The following is a 21,259-nucleotide window of genomic DNA, read 5'->3' as shown; positions in this document are numbered from 1 at the left end:
TCACTGGTACCCGCAGCACCCTTGTGAGCTGTGTGAGTCCCCTCCGAAGTCTGGGTCCTCTTTAGCTGCCACGCTTTCCGTGGTGGGGACTCTCCTACGGCTTATGGGTACGTAAGCCCTGTCTGCAGCGATCTGAGGGGCTTCCAGTGTTAATGCGCTAGCAGTTTAATAGTGGTGTCTCTCACCAATGCAACAAAAACTTAACTGTGCTTGGTGTGAAATAAAACTAACTTCCTTATGCAGTGAGGATGAGGAAAACTGAAAATTTGGGGGTGGGGGGAAGAAAATTACTGAACTCTGTGCCTGGAGCCACACAGAGGAAAAAGATGGGCGTTTTTGTAATGATAGGTTCCAGCACAGGGTTTTTCAGTCTTTTACAGGAACAAACTGCCCTGCAGGACCAACTACAAGATCAAAGGTGCCATTAAGGGTGAAAGGAAGCCATTTTCCCTTTTTCAACAGAATAACTCAGCAGACCTAAGTTAGCATGTAGGAACTTGAAGTCCAAATTTGGCTCAGCTGAGTAAAATTACCCACGTTTTTTTGACGCACTGTTAGTCATATGTGCTGCGTGGTTTTGAGAGTGAGGGAGAGAAAGTTTGAATGCGTCAACAGAGTCAGTCCACAGACTACTGTGCTGCGTGCTTTTTCACATCCAGTGGTTTGAACCTTAAATATTTTGAGACATTGTGCTGTGCAACTCGTCAGTATTTAAAGCCTTAATATGTTCTTTCAAAGCTCTTTCTATTTTGCAGACAAGATCATTATCAGTTGGTTAAGAAAAGCCATTTCCCTTTCCCCTCCAGATAATGTTGGTGGGAATTTCACCAAGCTGGTGCATGCCATCGGTGTAGGTATGTAGCTGCGCAGGATCTGGCCCGGTGAGAGCAGTGGTTTCAGGCACAGCTTTGATGCAAAAAAAGGCTTTTCCAGACACGCCTCCCCCCCCCCCCCCCCCCCGCCCTTAGCAGCCTGGTTGTGCAGCAGAGAGAGACAGCAGTTTTGCCCGCTGCTGAATCAGCATTGGTCTCGGCAGATGTGGAGCAGATAAGCCTGGCAGAAGCCCGCAGACCAAAAGCAAGGGGCTGCGCAGTTCCTGTTGAGGAAAACCCAGGCTGGGAGATTACAGTATTCTTGAAGGGAGCAATTTCAAGGTCCGGGAGATAGAGATCAGGCAGCAAACATTCCCATCGTGCTGAAATCAAATGCATTCGGGGGAAATAAGACTGCCTTCAGAAAACAATCTTGTCAGGGAAAAACAGTCGTCCGCTAATTTCTCTGAGCTCTCTGTTTTAATAGTAAATGAAAACTCTCGCTAGCTTCACCTCCATCTTAGCATGTGTTTTACCCCCCGTTCCCCCCTGCGCGACGCGGGAATAGGCAGCGTCAAGGTTAAACCTGGTCTCAAGCTTTTGTGAAGGTGTTCTGCCTGCTTGCGAAGGCAAGGCACCTGCTAGGCATGCCCAGTGAGCGTCAGGAGCTGGCTCTCCCTTCACTAAGGCTTTGCAAGGCTGAAGCACAAAGAGCGCTTGTTGCCCAGTCCCTGAGAGTCTCCCAGTGCTACCACTAGCTGGGGAGGACTGGTTACCATGGAGGCTGCCATCTGTTCGCTCCCCGCTGGAATGTGATTATCCTTGCTGGGTTGGGAACCAGCAAAAGCAGGGGAGCGTGTGCTGTCGGCAATTATCTGCAATGGAGTGCGTTAATGGAAGGCTGGAATTAGCTAGCTGGAGGAGCACATAAAAGGATTTTACCAAAACTATTAATGATTTCTAGCCAAGAGGAGTAAGCTTTTTGCAAGGTCAGTACTAAATTCATTATGTATGTAGGTAGGTAATTTTTAATTGGTGCAGTGGCTTTATGATTTAAGGATGGTAGCACCACGGAAATAATGCTTATTGTTAAGAGGGTGTGGGGGGGAATTGTATTTTAAAGATCTTTGTTTGTCTGTTTCAGTTCAAGCAGTTTAATTTGGGGTTGTTAAAGTAGTAAGTCAGAACAATAACTGGCCAAACTGACACAAATAGAGCAATTCGTATCTCTTGTCTTTATGAAATGCTGTTCGCTGCCAGATCTGTTTGATTTACATGCCTTTTCACGCTGATTGCTTTTTGTCTGAGTGATTTCTTTTTGGATGTGATACATGTGTGGTTTTTGTACTGGCATGAAGGGTGAGATGAGGGGAAAATGTTCAGAGCTGGCGATACAATAGATGTTTAGGGTGTTTTATGCAGTTTGCTCAGAGGAAGCAGCGTAAGGGAGGCAGAATGCAGGAGCAGGTTTTCCACTCTTCGTTCCCACCCTCTGCCCCTCTTTCCAACTCCCCAGCTGACCAAACATTTCGGACTCTTTCTCTTATAGAACTTAATTGTATGGAGACATGAGTTTTCAGGATACTCTGCAAATATTGTGACTGTTTTGGTGGCAGGATTTCATTTAAAGGGGAAAATAAAATTAGAAATATATGCTTTTAAGGCTTTTGTGTCCTATAAAAGACATTTTTTGTTGTGCTATAGTAGCTAGGAGTATTAAATTTTTTCATAATAAATGCATGATGAACATTTGTGTGCAGTTCAAATTACTGACTTAAACGAGGGGCATTAAAATTGATTTGTAGCCCAAGTAGACAAAATGTTACTTCAGCAGATATTTTTAGTCACGTATGGGCTTTCCCTTTTGAAATAAAGCTCTTACGCTGCATCCTTCTCGCCAGGACTGCCATTTTTATTTGGTACAGGGGAGGACACTACTAGAGGCTTTTAATTAAAACTGTGTCAGTCCTAATCCCACTGATCTGCCCTCTGCTTTTATGGACTTAAAATGCCAGTGCGTTGGAGTCTGGGAGCGAAGTTACCAATGGAGTTAATAAGTCACGACTGCAACATATTTGACTAGGATGAATTTTTAACCTACAAGATGCTTTCCAAATCTAGGTCCCTAACAAAAGTGTGTGTGTGGGAGGTTGAGGGCGGGGGTTATTTCTTGGAGTACTTTACCTGTTTGTAGTGTATGAGCTTTTCCTGTGCTTGTGCGAGCCTGGTATATATACCTGAAGTCTTTTCAGACATCATGTCACACTCACATGTTGGTGGAACTGGGTGAGCGCTCTTAATAGAAGCTGTATCATCTTGTAATTAAAAAGAACCTTTTTTTTTAACTGCTTCCTTCTCCAGAATTTAAGTATTGCATGGCCACTGAAGTGGCCAGTGAAGTTGCTTTTAATAGGGTGTAGTGCACTTGTTCACGCATGCAAGTTGCAGGTCTGTAATTCTGTTGTTAAAAAGAGCACAGGAGGCAGATTGGCTTTTGTGCTTGAAAAGAGATTAGACTTTCACCTTTCAGACCCTATGCTGAACCTAGCTGGAGGGAAGGGCAACTGCCCCAAGGTTATTCATAGTAGCTGGTGTGGGATATGTTTCTGTTGCCCAGTCTGTTTCTAGTAAGGTAGCTGTTGCCTACAGGATTCGCTGTCGCTGTGGTTGTGAATTAATGTCTCATTGGCAAGTCTTCACAGACAGCAACAATCATATCGACATAATCTAATGGCTTGGATACCCCTTCCGGAGGTGATTTCTCCTGATCGCTAGCTGATGGTGTGCTGAGAAGCTTGCTTTTCCACGGCCTTTGCTAAACCTGTTTCAAGGATAAATAGGGGACTTCACGTTTGGCATTCTCCGGATCTTATTATATTCTCTGATGAGCACCGTGTAAATATCCAAATAGTCTTGAGCAAACAAATTTTTTTATTTCCTTCTTGAATAGTCTATATGTGGTTGTTGAGTATTATTTTTTTTTCTTATTAATTTTTACTTTAGGTCACTAGGTCAGCGTTGATTTGTGGATGCAGGATTTAAAGGCTAGACACTCTTTAATCCATTTGAGCATCTGGCCTCTCATAGTAGACATCCCATTTCCATGTAACAGAGGAACTGTTAAATGTCTGTTTGAAATTAATGATCTTTTTTTTTTAAGATTTTTTTTTTTATCTTTGGTGGATTATTACAAGTGGCTCTGATGTTTATGCTTAATGCAAACAAATGAGGGTCAGTGTAATCTGCTACATGATCACTTGAAGGAGATTTATTCTAAAACACAGGCTTTGGGGCCAGCAGAGGTGATGGGTCATACTGGGTAGTGATTTGTTTTTAAGAGGGTAAGCTCAATTTAGGTAGATCATCTTGCAAAAAAAGACATTTTGAATGAGCTCCCAACTAAATAGTGTCTAGAAATACAACCTAGTATACAGTGGGCTCATCATAATCTTGTTTATAATATCTGTACATACTAAGCTTTCAGGAAACTTGTCATTAAATGGTAAAATCCTGAGTCAATATATAGGAAGCTGGCTTGCATATAAATGGTCACAATTGTTTTCTTCAAACAGACAAGTCTTTCTGCTTTTCACTTGACACATGACTGTGGAATGCTGTTTGACATGACTTGGATTTATTTATACATTGTGTTCAGGCTGCTACTTGGCAGAGCTTTTAAACATGCTGAGTTTTCAATACACGTTTTTTTGTGCTGTTTACTTGTATATTCTGAACATTAAAAGAAACAAACAAAAAAGCCCAGGCTCTGTAGTGGCTCCTTATAGCAGTGTGGCTATCTGAAGGTTAAAGCCTGCAGCTCCCTCTGAAGGGTCAACTGTTTTGGAAAGTCCTGGTGCCTGTTTACAAACTGTTCTCTTTGCAGCTCCCATGAAATAATGGAGTCCTCAGGATGCTGGGTGTGGGAGGATAAACCTGCTGACACAGGCACTGCTGCTGTTGGTCTGTTTGCCGGGCCCTAGTCATGTAAAATTGCTTGCGTCTTCTATGCTTTGTATGGGTGGGGACAAAACGCAGGCATTAACACTTTTTTCACGATGCTAGAAATTGCTGTACCAGATTTTAGAAAACATCAGATTTGTTGAATTTGTTCTAAAGCAGATCACTGTACTAAATCGGTGCAGTGAGACTGTAAGTAACAAAATGTGAGGGACTGGCAATGTGCACATTAATGACAGGTCTATGAGCTGTGGCAGGTTTTTTCAGTCTTTCCTAGAGGGGCTTACATTTAGTACAGAAGTACTTTTGTCCTTCCTAGTTGAAGAACCAGAAGACTCAGAGCTGGTCTGCAAATGATCTCAGAAAACATTCCTCCCAGGTAATCCTTGTTCACAGTTGGGAGAAGAACAGGGTGGGGATAAACGACTGCATGCCAGCAACAGAGTATCTTGAAGTGGAATTATTTCTAAGTTTTTTCTCAGTTCATCCCGTTGTTTTTACTATATGCAATAATAAGCTGTTCATTTTAAGTGTAAAAATACTACTTAACTGACTTATACTGACTTAACTGACTTACTACTTAACTTGACTGATAGCGACATGGGCATTGTTTACTTTTTGATGAATATCTGAGAAAAGTGAGTACTTGAGTACATTTGGGAATGTGGAGCTCAGGACTGGAAGGAGCTGTTTGGTCACTGAGGAGTTTTTGTGTGGGTTTTTCCCCCGCCCTCCTCAGTCACAGGCAGCCATAAAACTTAAGTCTCATTTAGATGTTCAGTAGACTTTTCTTCTGGCACACTGAGAATTACAGACTATTACAGGCTATGGGAAACAAACTTTAAACAAAACTTTAAACTGTAGTAAAAGACCCAAAGCCAATGTTATACTATGCTTCAGAAACCCAGCAAGAAAGATTGAAGTCATTGCCAATGTCATGAGATCACTGTTAGCAGAAAACTTTAGCAGGCACTTGAGAAATGCACTCTACTATTAGCATGATGCTTACCTGGACTCAATAGCCACAACCAGTCTCCAGTGCTTCAGAGGAAAGGGAACCCAAAGCAGCCAGATTTTGAATCAGAGGGAAGAATAGTCTAGTCCTGATAGATGGCTACTAGAAGTGCTTTTCCAAGTAGAAGTGCTTTTCCAACTACGGATCTTTGGAGGATCCTTCACTGCAGCTTTTTTTATGCTTGTTCTCGACTATCTGTAGACATCTGCTGGCTTGTGTATCCCGTGGACTGTACTTTGGTGCTGTGGTTTTCCCACCACCACAGAAGCACTTTACCTTCATGAAGATCATATAGATGCAGCTAACCCTGGTGTTGAAGGGTGTTGCAACTTGTCTGTTGCACTCACATTTGTAGTAACACTTATTGAAGGAAAAAAAAAATAAAACCATGTTCAGGTGCCCAATTAAGTAGTGTTGTGGTTGTTACAGTTCTGAGTATCTGGTTTAGATTTGATAGCTAAGATTGAAACAAAGTATTGTGCCAGCCTTTTTAGCAAAGGTTCATGAACTGGGGATTGAGGCTTCAGAAGACCTGAATTCCAGTCTCTTCTACAGCTAAAGGTTTTGTTTTGCAGGCATTGAGTAGTGCCATGGGTGGTGGTGTAGTGTATTCTCTGGAGTGGTGTCAAACATAGCTGCTGTTTGAGTAGTAGAAGGAAAATTAGCTCAAGAGTTTGTAATATTACTTGAAAGAACAAGTTGATTCTGTAATGAGTTATTCCTGCAGGGCATGACCTGAACTTATCACTTGGAATTTTTCTTCCTAGTATCTTCTCAGTCCCAGCATCTCTTGTGTGCTCCTACAGCCCTGTCCCATTTCCTACACAAGTTAACGTTTTGGGTTTTTTTTCCTTCCCTTTCTTAAGGAGGTCACTGATGCTCAGGAAGATGAGTGAAAGCATGAAGTGCCTTTTCTGTAGTTCAAAGTAGTTTGATGGCTTCCCATATAACGCTTGCAGCAGTTACATTGAGACTGAGATCTATTACCTAGAATAAATAATTTGATGCTAGTTTTACTAGCATTCAACATGGTCAAGTATTGTATACCTGTTGTTAAGCTCCCTAAAATATCACAAGGGTTCATAGGTAATACAAGATTACCTGTTGCCTTTCTTTAAAGATCCTGTGCTACTTTTCTTTACAGCTGTAGTAGTTCTCTGGCAGTTCTATGTGCCAAGGCAGTTTTAATGTCTGTTCTTTTCGGTAGCTCTTGTTCACACCATTTCCTGGGGGCCTTAAGTTGCTGTTATGTCTTGGCCACCCACTGTAATGCAACTGGCAAGTGTTTTTGTCCCTTGGCTTGTCAAGATTCCTGTGCGTAAGTCAGTTTTAACTGTGGAAGCTGCTACAAACAATCTCTTAGATAGCTGCTGTATATGCCAAAATAAAATAGAAGATTTAGTGGTGGAATTAAGGCTTTACCTAAGAATTGAAACACAACAGTTAAAATCTAATTCGATGAAATACAGTTAGCAGTGTGAGTACTGTTTGCCCTTAGTAGAGGGCAATGCTGCACCCCTCTGCTGTCTGCTAGCATCCTGTTATTTTGGGTGAATGCTCTTTTTAAAAACTTAGTCTAGAACACTGTAGTTGAAGCACCTTGCGCACCAATTGTTCCCCATTTTACCACTTGTTCTGCAAGCTGTGGCCTGGTCTCTGCCATAACAGGTTAATTACTGCTTGCATTTTTTTTTGGTGTGTGTGTATGTGTGTGTATGTGTTTATAAAGCTGATTTTATTGATTGTAAAACATCATCTTTCTAAACAATTGACTTAAATTTTCCAGACTTGTCTTATTGCTGATGTTACTTGTCTTATTGCTGATGTTTCTCTGGTTTGACTGAGAATATTCCAGAATTTTCCTACTGTTGAAAAATTCTGAAAACTATAGAATGCGTTTTTGCTTGGTGCTTAACACAGGAGTAAAACTTCAGTTGGTAACTGAGGGCTTTTTTTTATTTATGTGTGTGTCTTCTGTGGAATGTCTTCAGCTTGTGTGAGTAGAAGTGTGATATTTCTGCAATCTGATATAGGCATTTTCAGTGCAAAACAATGCATAGGACACAGTCATGATGAGAGGGAAAAGCTGCTCAATCAAACGTGATCTACTTACAGTTCTTTGAGACTCTAGTCTGTTTATCGTGTTTTGATGGAATAAGATTTTCTTTGTAGATCACTGAAACTGCTTTAATCCAGTCTATTGCAAAATCGGGTGGCATTTTAGAATCTTTTTCTGTAGGAAAGACAACAAGGAAACTTGTCCGTGTCTGTTTTATAGCTGGCATCATCTCTGATTCTAGGTTTTCAGAGTTCATAGATAGCAGTACAAGAACTGTGGGGAAAAGCTTATTGATTGCTTTTGTGTTAAAATAAATGATGAAAAGCTATTACTGTCTGGCTGATGAGGTCTGGGGTGTGGATAGCAATAATTTAAAGGAAATTATAGTTTCATTAGTGTAGATGTGGTTTCTGTGAAGGCTGTGTTTAACTATCAGCACAACTTCACTATGTAAAACAGTCACAGCTGTCTCTGATCTTGCACCCTTATTGGACCAAAAGCTGAAATACACTTCTACACTCTTGTATTTGTAACCCCTGTCTATATTGTTACCTTCCTTTTTTGAAAGAAATTGATTTGAGGAATTCCTTTTGATTACTTTTCTCTGGTCGCTTGAGATATGCAAGGCTGGATGGACTGGAAAAAAGCAGTACTATGTATGAATGGCAGGAGAAAAAGCTCTGTAAATAAGGTCCCGATTTGCTGACAATCCTATATGTACTAGATTAAATTGACTCTAACAGGACAAAGTTAGGACACTAAAGCTGTTTATATATTTGAGGCAGAAGGAAATAGTCATGAACAGATACTGGAATTCTTTGTCCTGAGACCTGATCTAGTGAAAGATGTCCCTTCCCATGCAGGGGAGCTGAACTTTAAAGCTCATCTTTAAAGGTCCCTTCCCACCCAAACCATTCTATGGTTCTATGATTTTTAGGAACTGATGTGCTCTGGAGAAAGTTGATCTGATACTTTTTGTAATGTAACAGGGAGGACAGAGAAAGGTGGAAGGGAAAGAGCAAATGTGTTGTGCCATCAAGTTTCTCTTCCCCAGAAGCATGGAATCAGAGTTAAGGTAGTTAATACTAGATTGAAAATGCCCATATTGTCACATATTCTGTGCAAGAAATATAAGTGGGATTCAGAAAAAGACTAAACAAATTCATGGTGAATTTCCAGCAGCTGGTAAAATACGGTTGCACAAATGCATCTGCTGATGTGCGTGATCCCTAAACAACTGATGCTGGAAGCCATGGGGATTGAGGGGAAAGATCATTGTGTGTTTGCTGCCTTCTACTGTAGGTTACCCAAACATTTGCTACTGCTTCTTTTCAGACACAGAATATTTGATTGAATCATTTTTTAATGTATTTTTTTTTTTCCTGACCACTGTTCATATGCTCTTATCTACTCCAGAAATGTACCGATATATTCCACTCTGGTGTTTAATGTGAATCTTCCATCCTGTTTTTTATTAACTCAAACCAAGAATAATTTGTACTTTATTTTTAGTAGCTATTACTGCCCAAACTTGTTTTTTATATGGAAGTAAAATCATGGTCACTGCATTCTGACCTGTTTCACTTGTGAGTCTCTACTGTTTGGATTTCTAATGTGACAGGGGTAATTAAGTTATGGATTCAGCCTTTCACTGTACTGCTGAATGTAAGGAAAATCCTGTGTGGTGGTCTTCCTGGCTTGGATTGTGGGGGTTTTGGCGGGTACGTGTGTGTTTTGTGTATGTGACCAAAAGCTAAATTAACAGGAAAATGAGAATGTGTGCTCTTAAGCTGTTTTGCAAAGATGTTATATGAGTGATATGTTTAATCTGTGAAGGTGAATAAAGACGGGTGGCACAACACTATTAAGGTAGGTCACAAGCTTTTTCCTCTTCCCTTTTTTCTACCTTTCCTTAAAGAAGGGTGTGGGTTTCTGTAGTAACAGCTACAATATGGTCCCCAACTGGTGGGGCACCAGAGCTGCTTTCCTGGCCTAGCACCACCCAGCTCTGCTGGTCTAGCTCTATGTCCTGGCTGGCAGGAGAGCACGGTGGCAAGCGGGAATGGCACTGTCGGAGGTAATACTGTCACTGGGGAAGAGGCAGCAGCTGCGGTGGAGGCGGGAGGCCTGAAGAAACAGCATTCTCAAGGGGGAAGGCATGGGAGGGAGAAAGCAACGAAGACGATGTGAGAAAAGGCAGAGCTGCAGGGCCAGAGGGTCTTCTCTTTGTATTTATTTGCTAACTGTGTGTTAGTGTAATAGAATGGATAACACTATAAATAGTAATTTCCTCTTCCCTAAATCATAACGTGAAGCTTTCTCTCAATTTTGTAATATATATATGTATAAAAAGGAGGTATAAGAAACAGTGAACCGTTAAGCCATGTTTTTAAACAGGAGAATTGGCAAATCAAACCCAGTTTGATAAAGGCAAAGCCTTTGACCACTTCCCCCATCTAAAACCAAAAATACTTTAACAATTGCTGATCTTTCTTTGCTTTTTTTTCAAGATTAATTGAAAAATGAACCACAGGTTCCTGGATTATTATTTTTAAGTATGAGAAATACTTTAAGCTACAGAAAAACAGCTTTATATGGTTAGTATAAAACATACAATTGCCATAGCAAAAGCACTCCTTTTGTAAACGCTAGTAGAGTATGTGTCAGTGATGTGGCACTCAATGATCTTTAATATAGTTTTTTGATTTTGTAGAACTACAACCATTTAATTATTTGGAGAGTTTTGTAGTTGCTTGTATTACTCTTATGCTTGGACTAAATTGCAGACACCAAGATGCTACAATGACAAATGCTGTACAAATGTAGGACAAAAAGGCAGGCTTTTCCCCTAAGAACTTTTATTATGTGTCTTTTGGGTTTTTGTGCAGCCACAGGCTTTACCTTTGGGGCATGTGATACAGGTGAGCTGGAAGAAAAGAAAAAAAAAAAGTTGGAAAAATACTGCTATTTACTTTCTAATTATGGCGTGGTAGTTGTTCTTCCCACCTGCCTTGCGATTGCTTGTCTTAAATCTCCTTGCAAGTGAACCAGGAAAGCTAGGGGAGGGAGTGGTGGAAGGGTTTTGATTTCAAAACTGGGAGGGAAAATGCCATTTCAAGAAGCTTGTTTCTGTTTGGGCTGCAGATCCAGAGTCACCCACAGCATTTCTCACTTTGTTGGGGCTAGTTACCCCTCTTTTTTAAGGTACTATTGTTACTTTTCCTTGTTGCAGTAGTCTTGAATATCCATTCCTAAACTCCCTCCCCACCCAGCCCACTTCTATGTGGACTTTTCCTCCTCCCTCCTTTTCCTGGTGGTCACTTGTTTCTGTAGGTCATTTGCTTAATCTAGACATTTTTTCCCCATCTTTTTATTCATTATATACCTGAAACTCTTGAGTTGTCCTACAGCTGTTTCTTCCTTCCTTACATGCCTCTGTGGCAAAGCTTGAAGGATGCAGCTTAACAAGACAGCAAATAACTAGGTCTGCTACCTGGAAGGATTTTGTTCTTCTCTCTCACTTTCTCCTTCTCTTGACACTGATGCTCATCTGACCCCATGGGTTACCTCAGCCTGCTAAGTTAACAGAACAATCCAAAAGAAAATAAATGCATTTCTGGCAGATAGCAAGCTGAACGGGCTTGCTGCAGTGCCAGACAAGATCAATGTAAGGAATAAAACCAGGCTCACTAGAGAGAAGCCTGGGGGTGGCACACCAATGTTTGAGGGACGGTGTGCTAGTGAGGTCCTTCAGTCTGCTGTCTCAGTGGAGGTGGGGGATGGAGGTCCATGTGGCAGCAGACACAAGGATTATTGATGTGTTAGAAACCATGGAAGTGCCTGAGAATGGTTGTGCAGGAATTAGGGCTTCTCCTGCCAAAAAGGTGGTGGGATCAGTAGCCCAATTGAAGTGCATTTACACCAATGCATGCAGCATGGGCAGCAAACAGGAGGAGCTGGAAGCCATTGAGCTGTAGGAAAACTATGATATAGTTGCCATCACAGAAACATGGAGGGATGACTCACACAACTGGCGTGCTGCAATGGATGGCTATAAACTCTTCAGAAGGGGTAGGCAAGGAAGGAGGGGCAGTGGGGTAGCCCTGTGTGTTAGGGAGTGTTTTGATTGTCCAGAGCTTAATGATGATGATGATAGGGTTGAGTGTTTATGGATAAAAGGGGAAAGGCCAACAAGGCACAGATATCATGGTGGGATTCTGTTATAGACCACCCAACCAGGATGAAGAGGCAGATGAAATATTCTATAAGCAGCTGGGAGAAGTCTCACAATCGCTAGCCCTTGTTCTTGTGGGGGACTTCAATTTAGTAGATGTCTGCTGGAAATACAATACAAAGGAGAGGAAACAGTCTACGAGGTTCCTGGAGTGTGAAGATAACTTCCTGACACAGCTGGTGGGTGAGCCAATTATGGAAGGTGCCCCACTGGACCTGTTGTTTGGGAACAGAGAAGGACTTGTGGGTGATGTGATGGTTGGAGGCCGTCTTCGGCATAGTGAGCATGAACTGATAAGAGTTTTTGATTCTTGGAGAAGTAAGGAGGGGGGTCAGCAGAACTGCTACCTTGGACTTCTGGAGGACCGACTTTGGCCTGTGTTAGGAGACTGGTTGACAGAGTCCCTTGGGAGGCAGTCCTGAAGGGCAAAGGAGTCCAGGAAGGCTGGATATTCTTCGAAAAGGAAATCTTAAAGTTGCAGGAGCAGGCTGTCCCCATATGCCAAAGGGCAGGTTGGTGGGGAAGAACACTGGCCTGGCTGAACAGAGAGCTTTTGCTGGAACTCAGGAAAAAAAAAAAGGAGAGTTTATGACCTTTGGAAGAAGGGGCAGGCAACTCAGGAGGACTACAGAGATGTCATGAGGTTATGCGGGGAGAAAATTAGAAGGGCCAAAGCCCAATTAGAACTTAATCTGGCAACTGCCATAAAAGACAATAAAAAATGTTTCCATAAATACATTAGCAAAAAAAGGAGGGCTAAGGAGAATCTCCATCCTTTATTGGATGTGGGGGGGAACATAGTGACAGAGGATGAGGAAAAGGCTGAGGTACTTAATGCAGCTTTTGCCTCAGCCTTTAATAGTAAGACCAGTTGTTCTCTGGGTACCTAGCCCCTTGAGCTGGAAGACAGGGATGGGGAGTGGAATGAAGCCCCCATAATCCAAGGGGAAATGGTTAGCGACCTGCTGCACTACTTAGACACACACAAGTCTATGAGGTTGGATGGGATCTACCCCACAGTACTGAGGGAGTCGGCGAAGTGCTAACCAAGCCACTTTCAATTGTTTACCAGCAGTCCTGGCTAACTGGGGAGGTCCCAGTTAACTGGAGGTTAGCAAATGTGACACCCATCTACAAGAAGGGCTGGAAGGAGGATCTGGGGAACTACAGGCCTGTCAGTCTAACCTTGGTGCCGGGGAAAGTTATGGAGCAGATCATCTTGAGTGTCATCACGTGGCACATATGGGACAACCAGGTGATCAGGCCCAGTCAGCATGGGTTTATGAAAGGCAGGTCCTGCCTGACCAACCTGATCTCCTTCTATGACAAGGTGACCCGCTTAGCGGATGAGGAAAAGGCTGTGGATGTTGTCTATGTAGACTTCAGTAAAGCCTTTGACACCATTTCCCACAGCATTCTCTCAGAGAAACTGACTGCTCATGGCTTGGATGGGTGTACTCTTCCCTGGGTAAAAAACTGGCTGGATGGACGAGCCCAGCGGGTTGTGGTGAACGGAGTTAAATCCAGTTGGGGGCAGGTCACAAGCGGTGTTTCCCAGGGCTCAGTATTGGGGCCAGTTCTGTTTAATGTCTTTATCAATGATCTGGATGAAGGGATCGAGTGCACCCTCACCAAGTTGGGAGGGATGGTCGATCTGCTGGAGGGTAGGGAGGCTCTACAGAGGGATCTGGACAGGCTGGATCGATGGGCCGAGGCCAATTGTATGAGGTTCAGCAAGGGTCAGTGCCAGGTCCTGCACTTGGGTCACAACAACCCCATGCAACTCTACGGGCTTGGGGGAGAGGGGCTGGAAAGCTGCCTGGCAGATAAAGACCTGGGGGGTGTTGGTCAACAGCTGGCCGAATGAGCCGGCAGTGTGCTCAGGTGGCCAAGAAGTCCGATGGCATCCTGGCCTGTATCAGAAATAGTGTGGCCGGCAGGAGCAGGGAGGTGATTGTTCCCCTGTACTCGGCACGGTGAGGCCGCACCTCGAGTCCTGTGTTCAGTTTTGGGCCCTTCACTACAAGAAAGACCTTGAGTTGCTGGAGGGTGTCCAGAGAAGGGCAACAAAGCTGGTGAAGGGTCTAGGTGGTCTGCAGTTTTACTATCTGCCCATGGTGAAAAGAGGCAGGAAGCCCCCATTGTGTCCTCAGTTACCATCAAAAGAAACCACAAGGCACCAGTGGTAGGCCTTGCTTGAGCTCTTGCACAGTGCTCAGAAATAAAGTAGAGGATAGTCATCACTTCAGTACAGCAAGAAGGCGCAAGTAGGAAGGGCAGATGGTCAGCTTCTGTTTAGCATGCCTGGGGCAGTGCAGCTTTCTCCCAAATTTTGACCTAGACCAGTGTATACTTCTGCATATCTGCAGTTCCAAAGGTGTCCTTTGTTTCGTGTGCCTGCACCGCAAGTGAATTTTCAGACCTTTTTTTTTTTTTTTTGCCTTGTTACAGAAGTATCTGTTCAAAACTACAGTATTTAGCAAGTTGTGTGCTTTGGAATTTTTTTTTTTTTAAGGTATGGTTTATATCCAGCCATCCTTCTGCATAAAATCACTTGTTACTGGTTTTAGACTATCCCAAGAATCATGAAAAATGAAGCACATGGAAGGTCTGACAGAAGTGGGGGTCACTTTGGGACAAGGGTATGTGGTGTCTCAGTAGCTAATCCCATTGCCCGAAGAATAGCTGGAAGCCAAGTTGAACCCCTCTGCAGACTACTGCTGGGCTTTTGAGAGAAGCTTTTAATAGCACCTCACCTATTTTGGGATAAGGACAAAACATGCTTTCATTTTTGCCCAGGACCAAACTGCTGTGGTTTTGAAGTACTGGGGAGTAAGGAAGAAGGGAGGGGGGTAGATAAGTGTGAGTCAACCATACCTACTTTATGGGAGCCCTGTGAAAGGTGCCGCCTTAGTTGTGGTTTTACATCTCTCGGACTCATTAAGAAGTCTAAAGATCTTTCACATGGAAAAAAAGTTGGGGGTGCTTTCAGTGCAGAGTACTGATACACTGAAATTCAGAAGTGCTCATGCTGCATTCTGTGCTGGGGCGATATGTGGGTTACTGATCCTTTGGATGGGACAAAAATCACTCTCCGTCACTGGCTTGCAGAAGCTTCATATCGTGTCCTAATGCAACATCCTCAGCAAACCTCGTCAAACACTTTGTGCCTGAAGTGAGTCTGCAGTAAGGAGGAGCCAGCTGAAGTCAGCCATACTGAATGCTGGGCTGTGATTCACTGTCACATGAGCTAATTTTTTTTGGGGGGTGTGTTTCAGTGTGGCATGCTGCCCGTGTAGCTCTGTAATGTTTAGCCAGGTTTCCTAACAGTACTTAATGTGACTTCCTTCTCAACTCCAGCTTCATCACATTAATAATATTCAAATGAGTCAGGCACATACTTTGAGTCCCCTTATCTGCAAAATAGGGAAAATACTGAGAGAAAGCTCGTGACGTTTAGTTTGAAGAATGCTTGGAGGTGGAAAACAAAGTGCAGTGTATTTATTGTGAGATGTTTGTAAAAACTTCTAATTATTGGAGTGGTGAAGTTATACATGAGCCAAGAATTTTGATTTGAGGTAACTTAGTTTCATAGAACTAGTCTACTGTGCAAGTCTCTGGACTAAAAACATGCTGGTTTTAGTTTCTGTAGTTATTTTATTAATACTAAATGATAGCAACTACTCATCTTAGTAGTATGATTTTAATTACCCACTGATGAGAACGTTTTATTTAACTAGTTTTTCTCCATGCCTCTTCATCTGCTTTTTAGAGAAGTTTAATAAAACTAACTTTATTTTTTAATTAACTTAAAAGTTCATAGGCATGTTATGGTGACAGCTAAGACATAGCTGCACCTATTGTCAATGAGTTTTCAACTAATACTTGCCAATATAACTGTATTGTGTTGTTTGTACTTTGCATGTTTCTGCTCCTAGAGTAAGCAAAGTTGGATATAAAACTCATGTGAAACCAGGGGAATCAGTTAATGAGATGTCCCCATTGTATCGGTTTTAATCTCTCCCAAATCCCCTTATCTGCTAGCTAATCAAATAAAGATAAAACAATTAATATTCTACCTTTTTTTAAGAAGGAGGAGTTAAGCATGTGTTTTAAAGATGGGTTTTGACAACTTCCTTATACCTGTTTTAAGGTTGCTCCTCCTGGAAATGAAATAAAATCCAGAGTTTCCTTCTTGTGTGTAAAATTCCTTCTCTCTGCTTGAGCGGTAGCAGAGCTGTGGTTACTCTCCGTGGGCTGTTGTGAGCCAGGGGTTTGCCTGTGTGGTCCAGGGAGGACCTTTTGGGGCTGGTTGGAGCTCTGACCTCTTGCCTGTTCTCTGCCTTGTCCGGTGCAGCAGGGATGGATAGAGAGCAGAGTCTGGTAGCTCAAATGTCATCCCTCCCACATGCATCATGTTACAAAGTTTGTCACAGTTATTATATATGTTTCCCAAAAGGGAGACTTGATTTTCTGTCCGGCTGCTACTTTTCCTCATGTGATCCCTTCTCTTCTCTTTTTGCTTACAATGGTCAGTAACTAGCATTTATGTAGCTGCTTAGCTGAACTAATTGTTTCTTGTATTATTTTGAAGCCATTTGTCTTACAGTTTTCCAACCTACTATGTTGCTTGTGTGAAAATTGAAAATTGTATTGCTGATTCCATCTGAATTTAAAATGTGTCATGTATGACAGGCATTATCAGTGGTTTTCCTGGGTTGGGAAGAGTGTACCAGGCTGAAGAAAGGCTGACAAAGCCTCACTGGCAGGTGGACGAACCAGGCTGGGTGGGTGGGCAAAGTGGTTTGTTTCAAATATGGGAAACTGAGCAGAAACTTTATCTTCTCTGCGAAAGCTTTTCTGGAGAGAGAAGGTGTTCTGTTGTAGATGTACTTCATGTGGAAGCCCAAGCAAGGGGGCAAGCTTTGAACTCCTGGAGGTGAACTTCAAAATAGAAATCTAACCTATGCATTGGAGTTCTCTTAGTCTGGTTATGAAACTCATCTGCTGTTATTTTTTTGTTTTAATGATGTGTTGGTGACCTGGGTGAATAAAATTTGTATGTGTCTTTAAGGAGCCTGGGATTACTTGCTAGAAGTACAAAGGATGGGGAAATGCAAGTTGCTAGCCCAGCAGCTTAAAAATAAATGCTCAAAACAAAAACAACACATGCAAATCTTGGTTAAAGTGCAAAAAATGGTTTCCATTTAGATTTCAAATCCATATGCATGGAACTTGCATCTGCTCATCTCAAGAAGAAAAATGCACCACACTGTTGAAATAACTGGAGGAAAATAGTTGTTTTTACTGTTTTTGGCAATACCCCCTCTGTTCAACATCTGTAATAGAAAGGAAATAATTAGCTGCCCTATTCCAGAGGGCTGTCTCCTCAGTGAAAAACAGATATTCATAACAATGGATTGTTTTGCAAGTGTGTTCCCTGTAACCCTTGGTGCTCGTCCTTCAAAGAAGCTCTGCAGCGCTGTGCTTCTACATAGCCTTGAATGTGAGGACTGTGAGCGGCTGGTGGTGGAAGGGGCTGTAGGGACCTGTGGTTTGGACCAACGCAGTGGTTGAAGATGACCTCAGCTGCAGCGAATGACAAGCTGGCTGCTATATTCTGATTCATATTATCCGAATTGACAGGGCTGGATTTAAATCCCAGTTTCTTTCTCCTGCTGGGATGAAAGTGTGCCAGCCAGGGATCACATGGTGTGAGAACTGTGAACAATAAAAGAAATTACTTTCAGTAACTTCTCTTTTCAGCTAATCCTTTTGCTTTTTAAAAATGCGCATTTTCACAGTTCAGAATTCACTCTAATATCTTTGTATTCTACCCTGGAGCACAATATCTAGTTCATGCCATTTAAAAATTGATTTTAAATTATTCCAGTGAATTTTAATCTGTGCCAAATAAGTTAATGTTTTCATGACATTTCTTTAATGTGGACTTCTTTTGGTCACTGCTCCGGTATCCTGCGTGTTGTATTTACTTCATCCTAGGCATAAATTTAAATACAGATTATGCAATGAAAAATATCATTAGAAGTGAGCATTGTGCAGTATAAAGGGAGAACAAAGTACCAACCAGAGAAATGTACTAACTTGTCCTTTAACCTTGATACTGCTTTAATTTCAAAGAGCAAATGCAAAACTTTTGTAGTAGCCGAGGCATTAGACAAAACAACTTAGAGTAGTCCCTCCTCCTCCTCCTCCTCCTTCTCCTCCTTTCTCGAGCAGTTTGTAGGTTACATAAGCTGATTTCTTTGTTTTTCCTTTTTAATAGTGAACAGACTTCACTCTTCTCTAAGTGGACTGGTTTGCATGCTTACGTTTTTCCTCTCGAAACAGGCTTGCCTTCAAAGAGGAGGAGCATAGTGTAATTGAAAACCCAGTATGTAAACTGTCGGCATATACGGAACATCTGGTGAGAAGTCCTTTCTGGCAACTTATAGGTCTTGTAAATAGGATATATGTGAGCCTGTCAGGGTTATTACCGTTGCGAAATCAATTCCTCGTGCGGTGGTACTGGATTATATTTATAAACAATGTCTTCTGAACCAGGTAAGACTGAACGGGATGCCTCTGTTAAAACTTAATCTCTTCAAGACTTGGGGTGTATTTGTGTCCTGAGACGCCAAGAGTTAAACTTTCTCATTTGAAGCAAATAAACCGGTGAACATCCAGCTGCCTTGTGATGCAATACAGCTGGAATTCTCTGGTGGCTTTTTTCCTCCTATTCTCAGTAAATGAGCTTGCAGTCTTTGAACTGCCTGCCTGATGCATCTGCCACACTGAGAACTCTGCTCATTTTGCTGCTGCTTTTGGCTCGTTTTGCTGCTGCTTTCACCAGCTAGAGACTTTCTTAAAAGCAAATCAGTTTTGTGATGTTTATAAGTGGTTTCTGTTCCTGGCTTATTTGCCAGATTCATCGAGCTCTGTTTATAGCTGTAAGGCTTCTATAGGACATTTCTATAAGTAAGCATTGGCTCCAAGAATTATATCTCTCATTGTTTTAGGAATTAGGTGTACGCTTCTGACTTATACTCAGCTTTTGATGTATAATGTTGCAATAATCCATTTAACTGATGCTTACACTACATTTAACGTACAGAATTGGCTTCCAGAATTAAAGAATGTTTTCTTTTATTGCACCATCCAGTGAAAGGTTTGGATTTTTTTCATTTCAACGTAACTGAACTTTTAAGAATACATTTGCAAATACTGCTTCACTTGTAAGTGAGTGCATTTTTCAGTTCTGAAAAAAGTTCAAGTTAGGGTAAGTTAAATTAAAAGGCTTACCCAACAGCAACAGCTTAATATAAGATACTAAATATTCTGAATTAAGTTTTCCACAGAGAGAGAGATGAAACAGATCTGTGGAAGATTTGGGTTCAGAATGCTGGTCTCACTCTGGAAAGCTCTCCGACACTAAATAGAGGGAAGAGAGTCACTGGCTGAGTGAGTTTGAGAGATTTGCTAAAGAAGCTTGGAGTAGATGCATGCAAATAGCTTTACCCCAGCTCTCCTGATTTCAGTACTTGTGGGCATCTGATTTTTCTTGGGTACAAAGAATACTTGTCTTAAAATCATTCTGTTGGCTCCTTATCTGTTTTATGATCACGTGTGAAATTGCCCTTCTCCCTCTAGCTTTTCATAATCAACCAAAAGGATGGGAATCACACCTTTCCTCCCACTCTTTAGGTATCATTTTGCTGTATCCTGAGATGTAGAAAACTTTTTTTCACTGGTCTAGCTCTTAAGATCTGTTTTCTAGGATCTGTAATGCATATTCTTTTCCTGTAAATGTAACATTAAACCCTTATGGATTTTCAGGAAGTTCAGTGTGGTGCCATAACTACTATTCTCAGTATTACAACTCATTTTCCTTCTTGCCCTTTGGCTTACTTTGCATTAGTTTGCTTTGCAGAGACCTATAGCATATTTACGTATATCGGTGGCAGTCTGAATGTCTGTCGTGGTTTAACCCCAGCCAGCAACTAAGCACCACACAGCTGCTCACTCAGTCCCTGCATCCCCCTCAGTGGGATGGGGGAGAGAATCAGAAAAAAAAAAGTAAAACTTGCGGGTTGAGATAAGAACAGTTTAATAGAACAGAAATGAAGAAAGTAATAATGATAAGAATAACAATAATAAAATGACAATAGTAATAATAAAAGGATTGGAATATACAAGTGATGCACAGTGCAATTGCTCACTACCCGCTGACCGATGCCCAGTTAGTTCCCGAGTGGTGATTCCCCCCAGCCCCGCTCCCCCTCAGTTTATATACTGGGCATGGCATCACATGGTATGGAATACCCCTTTGGCCAGTTTGGGTCAGCTGTCCTGGCTGTGTCCCCTCCCAACTTCTTGTGCCCCTCCAGCCTTCTTGCTGGCTGGGCATGAGAAGCTGAAAAATCCTTGACTTTAGTCTAAACATTACTTAGCAACAACTGAAAACATCAGTGTGTTATCAACATTCTTCTCATACTGAACCCAAAATATAGCACCGTACCAGCTACTAGGAAGACAATTAACTCTATCCCAGCTGAAACCAGGACAACGTCAAATATATTGGTGAAGCTGTGATCTTTGATTTTTTTTTTTTTTTTTTTTTTTTTGAGATCAAATATATGAAGTACAGATATATTTATGCGTGCTTTAAGGTGACAGAGGTTATACTATCATGGTATTTTCAAGGCAGTGTATTTCCCAGGCTCTGGTTAGAAGTTGTATGAAAGCAGTTAATGCAGGAGTGGCCTATGATGCAAATACCTGGCTTGAAGGGTAAGAAGGGGTGAGCTTCTACCAACCTGTGGAATAGCATATAGATACCTCCTAACGTCACCTCCTCAGAATGGTGTAGGAGACCTACGGATATAGGCAGTACGCACAGAGAAGGTGACAGCAAGTAGTTCCACCTGCGTGGGTTTGAAATCGAGTGGACAGATATCCCTGGACACTCATAAATAGTATCTGAGAGAAGCAGTGAGTTGCTTGCTGAAGCACTGGCTGCCTCCAGTCCGAAACAAAGAAATCCTTCCCGTACTGACTGCTGGGACTGGGTGAGAGGGGAATAGCACACCTGAAGGGACAGTGCCTATAGAAAGGTATAAATTCACATGGCAGTTTATTCATTGCTATCACAATGTGCAATTGAGACTGTGTCCAGCTGCCTG

General features: G+C 42.1%; 1 protein-coding gene across 4 annotated transcripts in view; it reads left to right on the top strand.

Moving 5' to 3' along the window:
* Window positions 1–21,259, top strand: part of FGD4 (FYVE, RhoGEF and PH domain containing 4) — a 115,605-nt gene that overhangs the window by 40,424 nt on the left and 53,922 nt on the right. Inside the window, exon 1 of one of the 4 annotated variants that reach the window (XM_030041018.2) lies at window positions 1,490–1,801. The exons of 2 other annotated variants lie outside the window; for them this stretch is intronic. Coding sequence is in view for 1 of the 2 variants with exons in the window: in XM_030041016.2 (XP_029896876.1) it covers window positions 18,626–18,641 (16 nt within the window). In the remaining variant the exon portion in view is untranslated. Of the gene's footprint in view, window positions 1–1,489; window positions 1,802–18,490; window positions 18,642–21,259 lie in introns of those variants that run through there. One more of the 4 variants, XM_030041016.2, reaches the window with a different exon arrangement.

Source organism: Aquila chrysaetos, chromosome 17, assembly GCF_900496995.4.
Source record: "Aquila chrysaetos chrysaetos chromosome 17, bAquChr1.4, whole genome shotgun sequence".
Classification (NCBI taxonomy): domain Eukaryota; kingdom Metazoa; phylum Chordata; class Aves; order Accipitriformes; family Accipitridae; genus Aquila; species Aquila chrysaetos.
Note: the sequence above shows the minus strand (reverse complement) of the source record. Positions and strands in the feature narration are given on the sequence as shown.